This window comes from Chiloscyllium plagiosum, chromosome 36 (assembly GCF_004010195.1).
Source record: "Chiloscyllium plagiosum isolate BGI_BamShark_2017 chromosome 36, ASM401019v2, whole genome shotgun sequence".
Taxonomy (NCBI): domain Eukaryota; kingdom Metazoa; phylum Chordata; class Chondrichthyes; order Orectolobiformes; family Hemiscylliidae; genus Chiloscyllium; species Chiloscyllium plagiosum.
This window is the reverse complement of record NC_057745.1, coordinates 32,676,165-32,694,007: the sequence shown is the minus strand read 5'-3', so window position 1 is coordinate 32,694,007 and position 17,843 is coordinate 32,676,165. Positions and strand designations below refer to the sequence as shown.

The window sequence follows — 17,843 nt, the reverse complement described above, 5'->3', positions numbered from 1 at the left end:
AGCATGCATACATGCACACTCACACACTCTCTCCCTCTCCTGCCCCCCTCCCCCTTCCCCTACACACAGACTCTCACTCACACTTTCTCTGTCTTTCTTACATGCATATACACACACAAATATATGTCTTGGGGTGAATTTGCATTTGCAGGTGCAATTTATTTTGTTTAAGAAGCACACTATCTACAGGCAGTCAGTCCATGTGATATTTTATTTAAAAATTCCCACTTTGAAAATAGAACCAGTCTAACTCAAGGTTGGGATACAGACAGATTAACCTCACATCTTTAATGCATTGTCTGAGTTGAGATGTCACCTTTTTTTAATGAAACCTTAAATTATTTTGGGACTGTGACTTGAAAGAAGTTCTGGGGTTAACACAGACATGAATGAATCGAAACTTGCATTTCCCATTCTAAGTGATTAAAGACTTAACAACAATCTAGGTTTGTTCAATACATTGCATCAGTTGTATGACACTTGTGGGTGGCACGGTGGCACAGTGGTTAGCACTGCTGCCTCACAGCGCCAGAGACCCGGGTTCAATTCCCGACTCAGGCGACTGACTGTGTGGAGTTTGCACGTTCTCCCCGTGTCTGCGTGGGTTTCCTCCGAGTGCTCCAGTTTCCTCCCACAGTCCAAAGATGTGCAGGTCAGGTGAATTGGCCATGCTAAATTGCCCGTAGTGTTAGGTAAAGGGGTAAATGTACGGGAATGGGTGGGTTACGCTTCGGCGGGTCGGTGTGGACTTGTTGGGCCGAAGGGCCTGTTTCCATACTGTAAGTTATCTAATCTAATATTTTACTATAAATTCTATGTCCTCTGATCCTGCCCTACTAGCTACCTGATGAAGGGGCAGTGCTTTGAAAGCTTATTCTTCCAAACAAACCTGTTGGACTATAACCAGGTGTTATGTGATTTTTTAACTTTGTTCACCCAGTCCAACATCACTCCACACTTTGATAGCAATAGATTAGAATTGTTATTATTGCATGCCTTTTGCAACACATTGCAGAATGGAGTTTCAAAATAGCCTTCTTGGATTATTATCAAATACTACAAATGGTATAGTGTTTTCAAGGAAACTGTATGAGGAATTATTTTAATTGATTGACTTAAATTTGTGATTCAGTGTAGATTGACTCTGACTCTGACTTTAAAACAAAAATTCCTAAGGTTTGTTTATAATATTTTAGCTTCTACCTTACTCCCTTGTGTCAGACTCAATCATTTTCTTGCTTACCTGTAAAATTTAGCCATGGACAGTGAAGGAATGTAGTGCTTTATACTTCCTGGCTCGTAGTCAGGGAGAATACTTCAACATGATTGTCTTGCTTGATTACGTCATTGTCATGACCTTGTCAACAGATTGAAACTGGAATGGGAAGATCTGAGCTATAGCTCCCTTGACCTACTTTAGGACTGTTTTCATCAAGGCCAGTGTTATGTAGAACAGTACAGCACAGTACAGGCTGCTTCTTCATTGTTTACCACCTAGTATACTACAACACATAAACATGCTGGGAAAATGTGCCAGCCTCTATAATGGTAATTCTGAACCGATTTAGCTTGCTAATTCTCCAGTGTGTTTTCACCACAAACGAGAAACAGATCAGTTGTGCGATGGAGTCCTCTCCACTTTCTCGATGTGCACAGCCCCAACAATGCTTAAACTGGACATCACCCATGAAAAGCACCCTGTTTGATTCTCACCCCATTTGCCACCTTAAACACTACCAGGGCAGAATGGCAACAGTATATGCTATCTCCACAATGCATTGCTGTAACTCATCAAGCCTCCTTTGATAGTTCTTTACAAACCTGCCACCTATATCTCTTGGTAAGGCAAGTGTAGCAAACACCGGGGAACAACAGGACCTGCATATTAATATGAAGTTATTCAATTAAGTGATTTTGATAAGAGTTATAATTAAAAATCTCTCAGCTGAAATGTTAATTTATATTGCATATTTTACTGAAATGTAGTTAGAGACATTTCTAATAGATTTTGAAAAATTATTAAGGAATTCAAATTTGAGACCAGATATAAAAGCAGAATGCGATATTTTAATAGTGTGCTGGTTTGTGATTACAGCTGTTACAGGGGGCAGGGGGAAGTTCTAATCATTTAGAAGTTAGGTTTTGACTAGAAGAGATAGTGTTTCTTCATTTGTAAAGATCTGCAGCCCCAGTTCTGCCCTTGGAAGTGCAGGTACTTACACTGAGTGCTGTTGTGACTTGTTTTTTCCCAATGTGTTTATGTTCTATGTTCTAGGCAACTCCAGCAGCAGCAACAAGCTGAGCTTGAAGTGGGTTCAAGAGAAGGTCTACCTTCCTATGACCCTTCCCAGGTAATAGATACGAAGAATTTATACAAGCAATACTTCAAAGTTGGCCTAGCCCATGGCATAACACTGTATACTTAAGCAGATGATGCATTGTTCAACATGTTGAATTGTATAACTATCACATAAAAAATATATTCTAGGCAATGAATGTCTGCATTACTGAAAGAATTGGTGGCTATAGTAGATTTCATATAACTATTTATTTTACAAGGTGCCCGTTGCAACTGTATCTGCTGGTGTCCAAGAACATGGAAAGTCAATTGATAAAACTGACCCGCTGTTTTCTCAGGACAGAGACCCCAGATTCACAGATATCTACACTGGTATTTCTCCTGGTAAGTTGAGTTATGATGAAAGCAAGATACTGCAAATGATGGAGATCTGAAGTAAAAACTGGAAGTGCTTGCGGAACTCAGAACATCTGGCAGCATCTGTAAAGAGAAACAGAGTTAACATTCTGAGTCAAGTATGACTCTGAAGAAAAGTAACTGGACTCGAAACATTATCTCTGTTTGTCTCTCCACAGATGCTGCCAAATTTGCTGAGTTTTTTCCAGCAATTTCTGTTTTTAAGTTGAATTATGAAGTTTGTGTCAATGATAGCTGAAATGTTTCAACAGCCATAAACCTAAAACACAAAACAAGCATTAATGAAAACTTCATAGTTGTGTTCAAACAGAAAACCAAAATGTTACATACTTTCCTCCTTCTTAAAAGCTATTTTTTTATTTTTCTAAAGGAATGCTCCTTAAAATTACCTGCTATAAAAAGCAGACAAGGATGTTTTTCAAAATTTCAAACATTAACCCTGTACAATTTGTTCAAAGAAGTAGAACTTTGGTATTTGTTAAATAACTATTATCGAAAATTGCCCATTTCTATTCTACAATTCATTTTTCAAACCTGTGGTCAGAGTGTCACCAGCTAGATCTGTGACTTTCAGTTATGTTTTCAAACAAAGCAGACATAATAGAAGTTTAGGGAATACTTAATTAAAGTATGTTAACTTCATTGTAAGCTTGTGGAACAAAGAATTCAGTTTTTCAAAGTAAACTTCTGCTCTTGGAAATGCATTGTAATCCTGAATATAATTTATTCTGTCTGTTTGTGTTTATTTGCTTGATAGTCAAGTATGTTTGTCTTCCATTGGTGACTCATAAATCACTGACAGCAATTCTGAGCTGTTTGAGAATTCATGGAAAAGCAGTTCCAGACTCTTGGATCTTGTGTTGTCTATGTTTGCATGTTTTTTTTTTGTCTGTTGCTGGTATTGTGACTTTCAAATAGAAGACTTTAACGGCTGCTGCAGAAGGATCAAGAGTTGCAAAAATTACAGAGTCAAGCTTCTGCTGTTCCAACATTTCTCATCAGCATGAAGAAGTTCAGAAAACGTTAATATATATTGTTAAAAATCACGCAACACCAGGTTATAGTCCAACAGGTTTAATTGGAAGCACACTAGCTTTCAGAGCAACGCTCCTTCATCAGGCGATCACCTATCATCTGATCTGGACTATAACCTGGTGTTGTGTGATTTTTAACTTTGTACACTCCAGTCCAACACCAGCATCTCCGAATCATTAATATATATTGAAAGACTGATTCCCAAAGATAGTCTAGAGGTATGATGGTATACACTGGCATCAGTGTTGTGCCTCCTTATGTATTGCTGTTGAAGTTTATAGTCTGGCATTCATCAGGACAGACACAAGAATGCTAAGTTTCAAAGGTGGTAATATTTATACTGCATAGAGAAAAGGTGCTGGTTTATTAGGAAGTCAAGTCTGATTGTTCAAAGCATTGCCATGGCAAATACTTGAAAGAATGATTGTTACCTAAGCTTTTGTTTAATGGCACAATTTCTGCAAAAGACAAATCCCTGCACCATTTCTGAATTCTCCCTTTGAAATTTGGCATTCTTATGTCTGTCCTGAAGTATGCAGGAGGAAATGGTTCGACAGCATGTCTCTCCTTTTCAGTAATACTTAAGTTCTGTAATGTCAAGTAGCTTCCTTTATTTCCTTGACATGTCCTAAAGCATTTCAGAACTACAACTTAGATTCGAATTGCAACAATTACCTGTAAGAAAATGCACAGAATAAGATCCCAGAAATAGGTCCTGGGGTAAATAGCCAGTTAATCTATGTTTTATTTGATGCCTATGGAGGGAGGAATGATGTAGGCCTGGACCAGTTCCAGTGTTCTGCCAAGATTCGTTTACATTCACTTGAATAGATAGAAAATGCTTTGCACTAAATTATGTTCCGGAAAACAGCATTTTCAGCAATTCATCAATCCCTATAAATGAACTAAACTGTCAGCTAGGTGTGGCTTGAGATGTAAATTGTGACAATAACTCCCCACCACCTGATCAAGTGATATCAATTCAATCAGGCTAATATCAACCAGCTAATATCTATGTAATCTTACACTTCATACTGAATGCTACTGATATATTCTACACTGGTACTGTCACTGGACTGGTATTCACACACCCAGGCTAATGCCTTGAAGCATGAATTCAGTTTGTGTGACATCAGCTAATGGAATTCAAATTCCATCAATAAATCTGGAATATAAAGATAGTTTCAGTAACACTGCACATATAACTATTAACATCAGTTGTCATTAAAACCCAGCGAGTTCACCGATGTCCTATATAAAAGGAAATCTGCCATCCTACATATGACTGCAGACCCACAGTGATGTGGGTGACTCTTAGCTGTCCTTTAAATTGGCTAAGCAAGCCATTCAAGGGCGATTAGGAATGGACAGCAACTGCTGACTTTGCCAGTGATATCCATATCCCGTAAAAGAATAAAGGATTCCACCAGTTGAAGAACCAAATAAACTTGGTGTTAAGATCATTGGGTTTGGATGTTCTCCAGAGAGTACAGATTGAACCCACTCCAAATCATAGGATACAGTTATGTTTATGAGATTGTTATACTTTGAAACTGTATCTTCAGATTTTGATATTAGCGTGGAGGGGGTTGGCCTCTAAAGAATGAGGATGAGGGGGAGATAACATATTATGAAATCTGGGCATGAGGCGATGTGCTTAGGATCTGCTGGAGGATAAATGAGTTAGATCAAGACAAAAACTTCCGGGACCAAAAGGGTTGATGAGTATAGTTAGCATGAGAAGGCCAACTAAGACTGGAGATTGGAGAAGAATAAAAATTGCACAACACCAGGTTATAGTCTAACAGGTTTATTTGAAAACCCAAGCTTTTGGAGCCTTACTCCTCCTGGTCCGAGTGAGAGAGGGAGACCTTAGACACAGAATTTATAAATAAAAGATCAAAGGATCTTACAACTGATGCAAATGAATCAAACACACCTAAGATGGCTGTGAAATCTTTAATCAGTTAGAATGGGGATGCAGATTTCAATTGATCAATATGCAAATGAAAGAAATTCTTTCAAGTCACTGCCCCGAGATAACTTCAGTTTTATCAGTATAAAACAGATGACATCTCAGGTCAGACAATGTATTTTATGTATGAGGTCTTGTTTAGAGTCTGTCTGTGTCCTAACCTGGAGTCAGTCTGGTTTTATCTCCAAAGTAGGAATTTATAAAAATACAAATTTTTGAACAAAATAGAATGTATCTGCAAATACAAATTCATCCCATAGATATGTGTGTGTGCGTGTTTGTGTGAGAGAGAGAGAGAGAGAAGAAGAGTGTATGGGAGAGAGAGTTTGTGTATTTGTGAGTGTGTGTGCATGCATGTGTGTGAGAGCTTGTGTGTGGGTGCCAGTGTGAGGGAGTATACGCATGTGAGAGAGAGTGTGTGTTTTTGTGAGAGGGTGTATTGTGTGGTGGGGTCACCTGTAGTGCGACATGAACCTCAAATCCCGGTTCAGGCAGTTTTCATGGGTACCAAACCTGGCTATCAGCCTCTGCTTGGCAACTCTGCCTGACCTGCTGTGCTGTTCCAGCAATAAAGTTTCAACTCTGCGTTGTTGTCTATCCCAAGGTCCACCTTGGAGAACGTTTAGCTGAAGATCCGAGGCTGAAGGTCCTTGACCGCTGAAGTACTCCCCCACTGGGAGGGAACATCCCTGTTTGGCGATTGTTGCACAGTGTCCGTTCTTCCGTTGTTGTAATGACTGCATGAATTTGCCAATATACAAAGCCTCAGGGCATCCTTGCTTGCAGCTTATGAGATAGACAACATTGGCCAAGTCAAATGAGTACCTGCCATGCATGAGGTGCTGTCCCCATGTGTAATGATACTATCCATGTCGATGCTCTGACAGGTCTTGCAGAGGCTGCCCCTAAAGGGTTGTATGATGTTATGGTCAATGTTATCCTGAAAGTTGGGTAGTTTGCTGCGAACAATGGTCTGTTTAAGGTATGGCAGTAGTTTAAAGATGAGAAGTGGAGGCCTAGGGAAGATCTTGGCGACGTCTCACTGTCATAGATGATGTGTTGCAGGCTGTAAAGAACATGGTGTGGTCTGTCTGCTCCTGGGAAGTACTGGACAATGAGGGGTACCCTATTGATCGCATCCCATTTCTGTCTTCTGAGCAGGTCATTATGGTTTTCGCAGTGGCATGTCAGAACTGGCAATTGATGGGTTGAGCATTGTATCCCGTTCGAATGAAAGTGTTCTGTAGTGTTCCTGGTTGTTCAGTTATTGGTACACTTCCTTGCAGTAATCTGTTCTATTCTGTTGCGTTCTTCTCATCTGAATAGATCCTGTGAATGTGTAGGGCTTGTCCAAAGAGGATGGTTTTTAACATATGTTTAGAGCGGAAGTTTGAGAAGTGCAGCATTGTAAAGTTACTTGTCGGCTTGCAGTAGAGTGAGGTATTGAGGTGTTCATCCTTGATGGAGATGCATGTGTCCAAGAGTGAGACTGATTCTAAAGAGTAGCCCATGGTCATTCTAATGGTGGGATGAAACTTGCTGTTATCACTATGTAATTGTTTCAGTGATTCCTTGCCATGAGTCCAAAGGAAGAAAATATCTTCAATATATCTGGTGTTATTGTGTTGGTCGGAGGTCCTGTGCAGCAAACAAGTCTGGTTCAAACTTGTGCATGAGAATGTTGGTATTATTGGGGTGCAAATTTGGTCCCCATGGCTGTTCCGTTTAACTTTGCCATCACGCCTCTCGGAATCTCCTCAATCATCTCTTCACAGCAGGGACCATAGCCTTGAAATTGACATAGAATCCATATCTTAGCTTACCCACATGACACACCGGTACAGTTCTTAGACACTGCCAAGCAGACGAGGCAATGGAACTACACCATCTGCATACATACGAAGAACGAGAAGCTGGAGAAACATGGCATCACCACCAGCGGTAGCCAGACCTCTCTGGCACCACAGTTGAAAACAGTATCACCACGGGGAAATCAATCGTCAACTTACCTGACCACACCCTTCAACCAGATGAGATTGAAGTTCTCAGCCAAGGGCACAATTTCTGCCCCGCCACCAAAATGGACCCCATTGGTCTTGTGGCAGATGCAGAGGAATTCATCAGACGAATGAGGCTTCGAGAATTCTTCCAAGATGTCAGCAGTGAGACAACAAATGAACCAGAACAGTTGACAGAAGTATCTCTGGCGGATCGACCAAAGGAGGAATCAATTTGGACCCCTCTGGAGGGCTGTTGTCTTGGGCTGAGCATGTATACTCAAACCATCAGGAAATGCGTGAACGCCAGATTCATCAGCCGCACTCCCAAGGTAGAGCAGTACTTCACCTGATCACAATGCAACACCAACCATGCTCTCAAAACCAATCGCAACATTGTCATCAAACTAGCAGACAAAGGAGGAACAATCGTCATACAGAATAGAACAGATTACTGCAAGGAAGTGTACCAGAACTGAACAACCAGGAACACTACAGGCCGATCTGACCAAAGAACATACCCGTGAAGTCAACAGACTGATCAAGACTTTTGGTCCAGTCGTTCAGAGTACCCTATGCATTCTCATCCCACACACTTCTCATGTAGCAGACTTACACTGTCTTCACACCTGGACATCTCACCGAATCAGACAATGGGACCCTGTGTAAGGACCTCTCTGGGTGTGTCAACCCATTGTACAGGGAATCCCCAGCTTCCGTCATGACACTACAGATTTCTTACAGAAATTCAGCACCCACGGACCATTGAAACAGGAACATTCCTCGTCACAATGGATGTTTCCGCACTGTGCACCAGCAACACCCATAATGGCGCCATCATGGCAACAGCCTCAGTCCACAAGTCCTACAACTGCCAAACTCCAAGCACCATCCTACAACTCATCTGCTTCATCCTTGACCCCACTATCTTCCCCTCTGACAATCAGTTCTTCATCCAGACACACAGAACAGCCATGGGGTCAAGTTTGCACCCCAATATGCCATAATTTTCATACACAAGTTCAACCAAGACTTCTTTGCTGCATAAGATCTCCAACCAATATTATACATCAGATACATTGATGACATTTTCTTCCTTTGAACTCATGGCGAGGAATCACTGAAAAACCTTCATAGTTATATCCACAAGTTTCATCCCACCTTCATACTTACCATTCTTTCGAATCAGTCTCATTCTTGGACACAGGCATCTCCATCAAGGATGGGCACCTCAGTACCTCGCTCTACTGCAAGCTAATAACTTCATGATGCTGCATTCCTCGAGCTTCCACCCTAAGCATATTAAAAAAGCCATCCCCTACCGATAAGCCCTGTGCCATACACAGGATCTGTTCGTACAAGGAGGAACACACTGGATTCCTGAAGGTGTTGAAGGATGCCCACATAAGAATGGGATACAATGTTCAACTCATCAATCGGCAGTTTCAAAGTGTTATAGCAAAAAACCAGAATGACCTCCTCGTAAGACCGACAGGGATACGACCAATAGAGTACCCTTTGTTGCACGGGGAGGCAGAAGGAGTGTGCGTGTCTATCAGCCTCTGCTCGGTAACTCTGCATTGTTGTCTATCCCAAAGTCTGCCTCGAAAGACATTTACCTGAAGATCCAGTGGGAGAGCACTTCAGCAGTCAAGGACATTTGGCCTTGGATCTTCAGGTAAATGTCCTCTGAGGCGGAGGTTAATAGACATATTCAGTACCCGTGAGGACTGCCTCGACCGGGGTCTTGGGGTCATGTTGCACTACAGGTGACGCAATCACACTATACACTCTCCCATGCACACTCCTCCTCCCCCCCACACACACACACTCCCTCTCCCACACGCAAGCGTATAGACTCTCTCCCATAAACACACACACACTCATACACCCTCTCTCCCACACACACACACTCCTTCTCCCTCTCTCCCACACACACACACACTCCCTCTCTCTGTGACTCGCACGCGAGTGTACGTACATGTACACGCGCACGCACACACACACACAAAACTACATATTCAGGAACAATGGGTACACGATAAGCACAGTCCGCTAATTCCTAAGCAACAGACCTAAACAAGAAGACACAACACATCCTCGTTCTTTTATGTTCTAATGAGTACAGGTCTAATTTACTCAACCTCTCTTCATAATATAGTCCTCCATACCTGGTATCAGTTTAGTTGAACTTCTCTGGATTACCTCCAATGCCATTGAATAATGGGCCAAAACCTACTCTTGGGATTCCAGTTATGGTCTGACGAGTGCCTTGTACAATTTCAGCAAAACCCCTGTGCTGTAAACTGCCCATTTTCTCCCAAGATGAAAGGAGTTGGGCTCTCAAGGATAGCTGATCAACATTTCTAGTTGGATATAATGCACATTTGATATACTTTGCAGTGGTGATAGTTTTTGAGATGGGAAGGCATTGAGGAAACCATTATGATGTTGACTTTCTTATAGTGTTAGTAAATTTCATCAACAGATTAGTCTGGCAGGAAAGGGAGAATAGCTGGAACTCAAACGTCAGTATGGTTCATTTTCACTGGAATGTGGGTGAGAACTTGCAATTGGTTTCTACTGTTGTGGTTTTGTTCGCCGAGCTGGGAATTTGTGTTGCAGACGTTTTGTCCCCTGTCTAGGTGACATCCTCAGTGCTTGGGAGCCTCCTGTGAAGCGCTTCTGTGATCTTTCCTCCGGCATTTGTAGTGGTTTGAATCTGCCGCTTCCGGTTGTCAGTTCCAGCTGTCCGCTGCAGTGGCCGGTATATTGGGTCCAGGTCGATGTGCTTATTGATCGAGTCTGTGGATCAGCCAGGGAATTCCTAGAGGCAATGGCACTCATCCACAGATTCAATCAATAAGCACATCGACCTGGACCCAATATACCGACCACTGCAACGGACAGCTGGAACTGACAACCGGAAGCGGCAGATACAAATCACTATAAATGCACCAACTAGCCACGAAACGACATGACCAGCTATCCTTAGTAGCCACACATGCAGACGACAAGCAACATGAATTCGACTGGACAACACTACTATTATACGACAAGCCCATCAGAGATCAGCAAGGGAATTCCTAGATACATGGCACACATGCACAGATTCAATCAATAAGCACATCGACCTGGACCCAATATACCGACCACTGCAACGGACAGCTGGAACTGACAACCGGAAGCGGCAGATTCAAACCACTACAAATGCCGGAGGAAAGATCACAGAAGCGCTTCACAGGAGGCTCCCAAGCACTGAGAATGTCACCTAGACAGGGGACGAAACGTCTGCAACAGAAATTCCCAGCTCGGCGAACAGAACCACAACAACGAGCACCCAAGCTACAAATCTTCTCACAAACTTTGGTTTCTACTGACGAAATTCTTGAATTAAAATGGAGTATCTTACAGCCAATTAAATGCTTGCGATGTGTGGTTACTGGTGCAATTTTGAAAATCCAAGAAATCAAGATACCACAAAAACAGAAATGGCTGAACTGACAAATTAAACTTTATTGATGTTGTTAAATTTATATTATACTGAAATGTCAGCCTAAATTTCTCTGAAGTAGAACTTGAGTTCATAGACTTCAGACTCAGATGCCAGAGTGCTTCCACTGAGTATTGTCTGAAGCCAACTTCCTATGTCAATATATATTAGGACCTAAGAAATAGGAGCAGGAATAGTCCATCTGGCCTCTCCAGTCTGATCCACCATTCAGTAAGATCATGGCTGATCTTTTCATACACTCAAGTCCACTTACCTGCCCACTCACCATAACCCTTAATTCCTTTAATTCTTAATTCCATAATTCCTTAATTTCTTGACTATTAAAATAACCCTTAATTCCTTTATGTTAGGAAACTACTTATAGGAAGACAGTCCTCTTAACACTAGTGACTATGCAGCACCTCTCTTTTCTGTGTCTCCCGGGATCCCCACCAAAACTGCAGAACAACTTTCTCCTTTACTTTTCATGACTTTCTTTGCTCCCCAATTGCTGTAGGCATTATTATTTAATTTAAAATAACATTTACAAAAATAAAGGATGGTTGTCTGGCTTCAAAATAGGGATAGAAAGACATCTGGACCTGAGGCTAATTATTCTAAATGATCTAATACAGGGAGACTACAGTTTGGGTCTTAACTTCTCATGGCATTTCACTCAACCTGATAATGTCTTGCACCTCCCATTCAGTTATAATTGTCATATTTTTATTGTCACATCTAGTTACTCAAAGTTGAGTTACAATAAACCAGATCTAAATAATTAGCAAACTCTCAAAAAGTGAGTCGAAAAATACCAGTGCGAAGTTGTTAAGTGTAGGAAATCCACAAATTGTAAATTAGCTGGTCAGCAGGCATTAGCCAGTCAAAAATATTAAGAAACTGACACTTGTACCATTTATCATCGTTGAGAGTATGGTGCTGGAAAAACACAGCAGGTCAGGCAGCACCTCAGGAGCAGGAGGACTGATGACGGGCTTATACCCGAAATGTTGATTTTCCTGCACCTTGGATGCACCCTGACCTGCTGTGCTTTTCCAGCAGCACACACTCAACTCGGATCTCCAGAATCTGCAGTCCTCACTTTCTCCTACTTTGTACCACTTAGAAAAACTCAACATTCTGGTCTCCCTCCTTTAGGAAGGATGTTGTGAAACTTGAAAGAGTGCAGAAAAGATTCACAAGGATGTTGACAGGTTTGGACAATTTGAGCTATGTGGAGAGGCTGAATAGGCTGGGGCTATTTTCTCTGGAATGTCAATAGCTGAAGGGTGACCTTGTAGAAGTTTATAAAATCATGAAGGGCGTGGATAGAGAGAATAGCAAAAGTCTTCTTCCCAGAATAGGGGAGTTCAAAACTAGAGAGAATAGACTTAAGGTGAGAGGGAAAGATTTAAAAGGAACCTCAGTGTCAGCTTTTTTATGCAGAGGGTGGTGTGTGCACGTACTGAGCTGCCAGAGGAAGTGTGGGGGCGGGTGCAATAACAACATTTAGAATAGATAGACACATGAATAGGAAGGGTGTAGAGAGATATGGGCCAAATGCTGGTAAATGGGACTAGATTAATTCAGGATACCTAGTCGGCACTGGTGAGTTGGACCAGAGGGTGTGTGCTGTTTCTGTGCTGTACAACTCTATGACTCGATTGGTATGACATTATGCCTGTAGCATCTAAGGAGAGAGAAACTGAGCTAACATAGAAATCACAGCAGGTCAGGCAGCATCCACAGAGAGAGCGAGAAAGCTAACATATCGAGTCTAGGTGACTCTTCAGCAGAGCTGACGTGAAGTGTGGAGGGGACAACATGTATGCAATAGTTGGGGGTGGTTGGGGGGGAGGTGATTAGGGGGTAAAGTGCCGAGGGAGAAAGGATGTTGATAATGCAGATTAAGTGATTGGAATATGAGAATGGCAGAACAATGATGTGTCTAAGTACCAGACTGGAAAGAACAGATGTTCCCACTGGAGTGGGGAGAGGGGGAGAGGACATGTGACAGAATGCAATAAGTAAAGCTAAAAGAAAGGGAAGGAACGGGAGTGGGTTCACAGTGTGAAGATATTGAACTCAACATTGAGCCCAGAAGTTCTAAAGTGCCTAGTTTGAAGATGAGCAGTTGCTCCTCAGATTTGTGCTGTGATTCGCTAGAGTATTGCAGCCGGCTGAGGACAGGCACGTGGGCATGCGAGCAGGATGCTGTGTTAAAATGACTAGCTACTGGAAGGTCGGGAGCGTACTTGCACGCTGACCAGAGACATCTTGCAGAGTGGTCACCCAGTCTGTTTTTGGTTTCTCCAATATGAGAGTAGGCTGAGCTAACTTTTCAGGTCAGTGACCTTCCATCACAGCATGCAGCAGATCATTTATTTCTTAGATTTCAGATGAACTATGTGAGGGAGAAAGGAATGTCTGGTAGGATGAGAAAGACAAGTTAGGAGGAGGTTTTTGTGTCACGTAAATAGGTTTTGTGCTGAGTGGCTTGTAACGTAAATTGTAACCAATTAGGTTTTAAAAAAGTAAAATTAGTTATTTCACATCAACATGATTCAATTTTGCTACTGAATGTTATTTTGTAACTTCTGTTACCTTCACTTTGGAAGTTAATATCAAAACAATATATACAGAAAAACATTAGTTTCAGCTGTTTTCTTCTTTGAACAGTTAGAGTTACCACGCACATCTGTAGAATATGAGTAGGTTGCCAAATTTGTCCGCATGCAGGTTTCTCTGAGTTAAAGTGTGTATTGCGTTAACCTGCATGTATCATCATCTTTTCCAAAAAGCTTTGACGCACCCAGGAGATTGGACTCGCAAACTATTATTGCAACAAGTTTCACCTCTAAAATATTAAAAGCTACTTTTCTTTGCCACCTCTTGCCCAAGTTTTATATTGACATTTAGTTGGAATTTGTGATTAACAAATTCGGGTTTCTTTTGACCTTTAGAAGGCAAAACAAAAAAGATGTCAAAATTGAGAATGAATTTCTTATCCTCACTTTACTCGAAAAGTTGAAGAGGATTTCACTTTTTTTATGCAAATGATAAATAACACGAGATTCAATTGAATGTTTGTGGTTCTTAGTGATTAACTATTGATTTGGTTAATGACAGTTCCCCTTATCAAAACGCCTCCAGTTTGAGTTAGAAAACAATCCCCCTGAGAAAGACAATGAAGCATTTGTGTTGTATTATATTTGAAAACTATCTAATTGTAATTTTGCTTCAATCAGTTGTTTTTAGTTTAATAAAGACAATCTAGGTCAGAAAATTCATTATTTTACACTTTTGGTTTTGATGCTGATGAAACAAAAAGCAAATGGTGAATTGTCTAGTTTCTGAAATGGACCCAGAAGAAGTCAGGAATGTAGTGGCAGAAGAGCCAATGATTGAAAATAAGTAAGGGGTAGCTCAAGTTCAATGTTCTCAACTCTCCTCCCATCAAAGTTGCCAGACCATGCCTTTGTTCCAGCACTATCAGAACAAGACCAAAATAAGGCAGGTGTTGGAAATCGGAAATAAAAAGTAGCAAATGTCTTAAGCTCTTGTAGATGAGGTAGCATCTGAAATGATAGCTCTGTTACCCTAAAACTGCTACCTAAGTGACTGTGTCTTTGCAGTATTTCTGTTTTCCGAATAATACTACCAGATCCTGGCGACTTCCTCTGTATCCCCAATTGCTTTGAGTGACATCAAACCATCGGGTCAGCCAAACAGACCCATTTTCTCCATTTTGCATCTGACACTCAGAAACATAGAAAATAGAAGCAGGAGTAGGCCAATTGGCCATTTGAGCCTGCTCCAATATTCAGTAGGCTGATCATCCAACTCTGGACCATGTTCCCACTTTCTCCTAGTACCCTTTGATCCCTTTAGCCCTAAGAATTAATACTAATTCCTTCTTGAAAACTTTCAATGTTTTGGCCTGAACTGCTTTTGTGACAGGTAATTCCACGACCTCTCCACTGGGTGAAGAGATTTCTCATCTCAGTACTAAATGGCTGAACCGGTGTTCTTAGACTTCCCAAACATCGAGATTATCCTTCCTGCATTTACCCTGTCTGGTCCTGATAGAACTTTAGAATAGATTTCTGTAAAACTTCCCCCCCCCCCCCCCCCACCCAATTCTTTTAAACTCCAGTCTATATAGTCGTAACCAATCAGTCTCTCCTCATATGTCGTGCAGTCCTGCATCCCAGGAATCAATCTGCTGCATCTTCATTTTACTTCCACCATCCTTCCTCAGAAAAGGAGACCAAAACTCTGTACAGTATTCCAAGTGTGGTTGCACTTCTAGGCCCTGTATAATTGCAGCAAGGCATCCCTGCTCCTGTACTTAAAATCTCTTGCAATGAAAGCCAACATATTATTTACCTTCTTCACTGCCTGCTTACTTTCAATGACTGGTGGACAAGGTCACCCAGGTCTTGTTGCACCTCCCCCTTTCCCAATCTATCACCATTCAGATAATCTGCATTCCTGTTTTTGCCACTAAAGTGGATAACTTCAACAGTTGTCCACATTATATTTCATCTGTTTTGCATTTGCCCACTCACTCAACTTGTACAAATCACACTGAAGGATCTACCTCACAGCTCAATCTTGTGCCCAGATTGTGTCATCTGCAAACTTAGAGTTCCCTCATCTACATTATTTATCTATGTTGTGAATACTTGGGCTCTTGGCACTGATCCCTCTGTTTGCCCACTAGTCACTACCTCTCACTCAGGAACAGACTAGTTTATTCTTGGTCCTTGCTCTCTGTCTGTCAACCAGTTCTCTACCCGTGTTAGTACACTACGCCCCACCCCCACCGCCCCCAATCCCAATTTTAAATGTTAGTCTCTTGTTGGGAATTTATTTAAAGCCTTCTGAAAATCCAAGGAAGACACATTCACTGGACTCTGTGTTGTAATCCTCAAAATATTCCAGATTTGTCAGGCATGATTTCCCTTTTATAAATCCACGCAAACTCTGTCTAATCCTGGCATTTTGTTTCCAAGTACTCTGCTATTAAATGTTTAATAATGGAACCGAGCATTTTCCCGACTATAGATGTCAGGCTAACTTTCTCTTCCTCCTTTTCTTAAATGGGAGTGTAACATGAACTATCCTCCAATTCTAGGAATGGTCCCAGAGTATAGAATCTTGAAGGATGGCTGTCAATGCTTCTACTTCTAGGGCCACTTCTTTAAGTACTCTAAGATGTAGATTTATCAAGTCCTGGGGATTAAGTGTCAATTCCCCAAACAGCATTTCCCTACTAATACTGATATCCTTCAGTTCCTCTCTCTGACTAGACTGTGATTTTGGGATATTGTTTGTGTCCAGCTTTGTGAAGACATAACCAAAACACGTAGTAATTGGTCTGCCATCTCTTTGTTGCCTATTATAACTTGCCTTGTTTCTGACTGTAAATCAGAGGTGCATGAGAGACAACCTTATTGAAACATACAAGATTCTTAGAGCACTTGACAGGGTAGATGCAGAAAGGTGATTTCCTTTTGTGAGAGGGTCTCAGATCAGAGGACATCATCTCAGAATAAGAGGTCATACATGTAAGGCAAAGTGAGGAAGGATTTCTTCTTTGAGAGGTTTTGAATCTGTGGAATTCAAAGGCTGTTGAAGGTGGTTCAATAATATATTCAAGGCTGATATAGACAACTTTTTAATCAGTAAGGGTATCAAAGGTTATGTTTTGTTGTTCTTTATTTTTGTGTCATAAACATATATTCTGTTTTTCAAGAATATCAGTGTCCTCATGTGAATATATTTCAGTCACTTAACACCATGAGAACCACCTGCAAAACATAAACACGTGATCTGTTGGGTACATTTCAGTCTGGAATCTGATTTGTCCAGTGTCACCATCATAACTGGCAAAGGAAGTTTGGGATTCTATAAGATTAAAAGAAAAGGTCCATCAAGTTGCCAAACATACCAGTAGTTCTGAGAATTGAGATGTTTCTTAAAATACAGCAAAGGAGGACCAAAATACTAATAAGCAAAGGGCGAATAGACTATGAATACAGTCTAGCAAAAGCCATAAAATGGAGTATAAAAGCTTCTTTACATACATTAAAAGGAAACGTTTGACTAAAATGAAAATAGCTTAAAAATGTGTTGCTGGAAAAGCGCAGCAGGTCAGGCAGCATCCAAGGAGAAGGAGAATTGACATTTCGGGCATAAGCCCTTCTTCAGGAATGAGGAGGGTGTGCCAAGCAGGCTAAGATAAAAGATAGGGAGGAGGGACTTGGGGGAGGGGCGTTGGGAATGCGATAGGTGGAAGGAGGTTAAGGTGAGGGTGATAGGCCGGAGAGAGGGTGGGAGCGGAGAGGTCGGGGAGAAGATTACAGGTCAAGAAGGAGGTGCTGAGTCTGAGGGTTGGTACTGAGAAAAGGTGGGGGAAGGGGAAATGAGGAAGCTGGAGAAATCTGCATTCATCCCTTGTGGCTGGAGGATTCCTAGGCAGAAGATGAGGCGCTCTTCCTCCAGGCATCGTGTTGCCATGGTCTGGCGATGGAGGAAGCCTCCTCCATCGCCAGACCCTGACCACACGACGCCTGGAGGAAAAGCGACCTCTTCCCGACCTCTCCGCCCCCGCCCCTACCC

At 41.7% G+C, this 17,843-nt stretch overlaps 1 protein-coding gene across 5 annotated transcripts in view; it reads left to right on the top strand.

Annotated features, from left to right (window-relative positions):
- arnt2 (aryl-hydrocarbon receptor nuclear translocator 2) overlaps nt 1-17,843 on the top strand; it is a 462,386-nt gene that overhangs the window by 308,870 nt on the left and 135,673 nt on the right. For all 5 annotated transcript variants that reach the window (XM_043677623.1, XM_043677621.1, XM_043677622.1 and 2 more), the window contains 2 exons: nt 2,276-2,351; nt 2,560-2,683. In XM_043677623.1, coding sequence (XP_043533558.1) covers nt 2,276-2,351; nt 2,560-2,683 — 200 coding nt within the window. The remainder of the gene's footprint in view (nt 1-2,275; nt 2,352-2,559; nt 2,684-17,843) is intronic.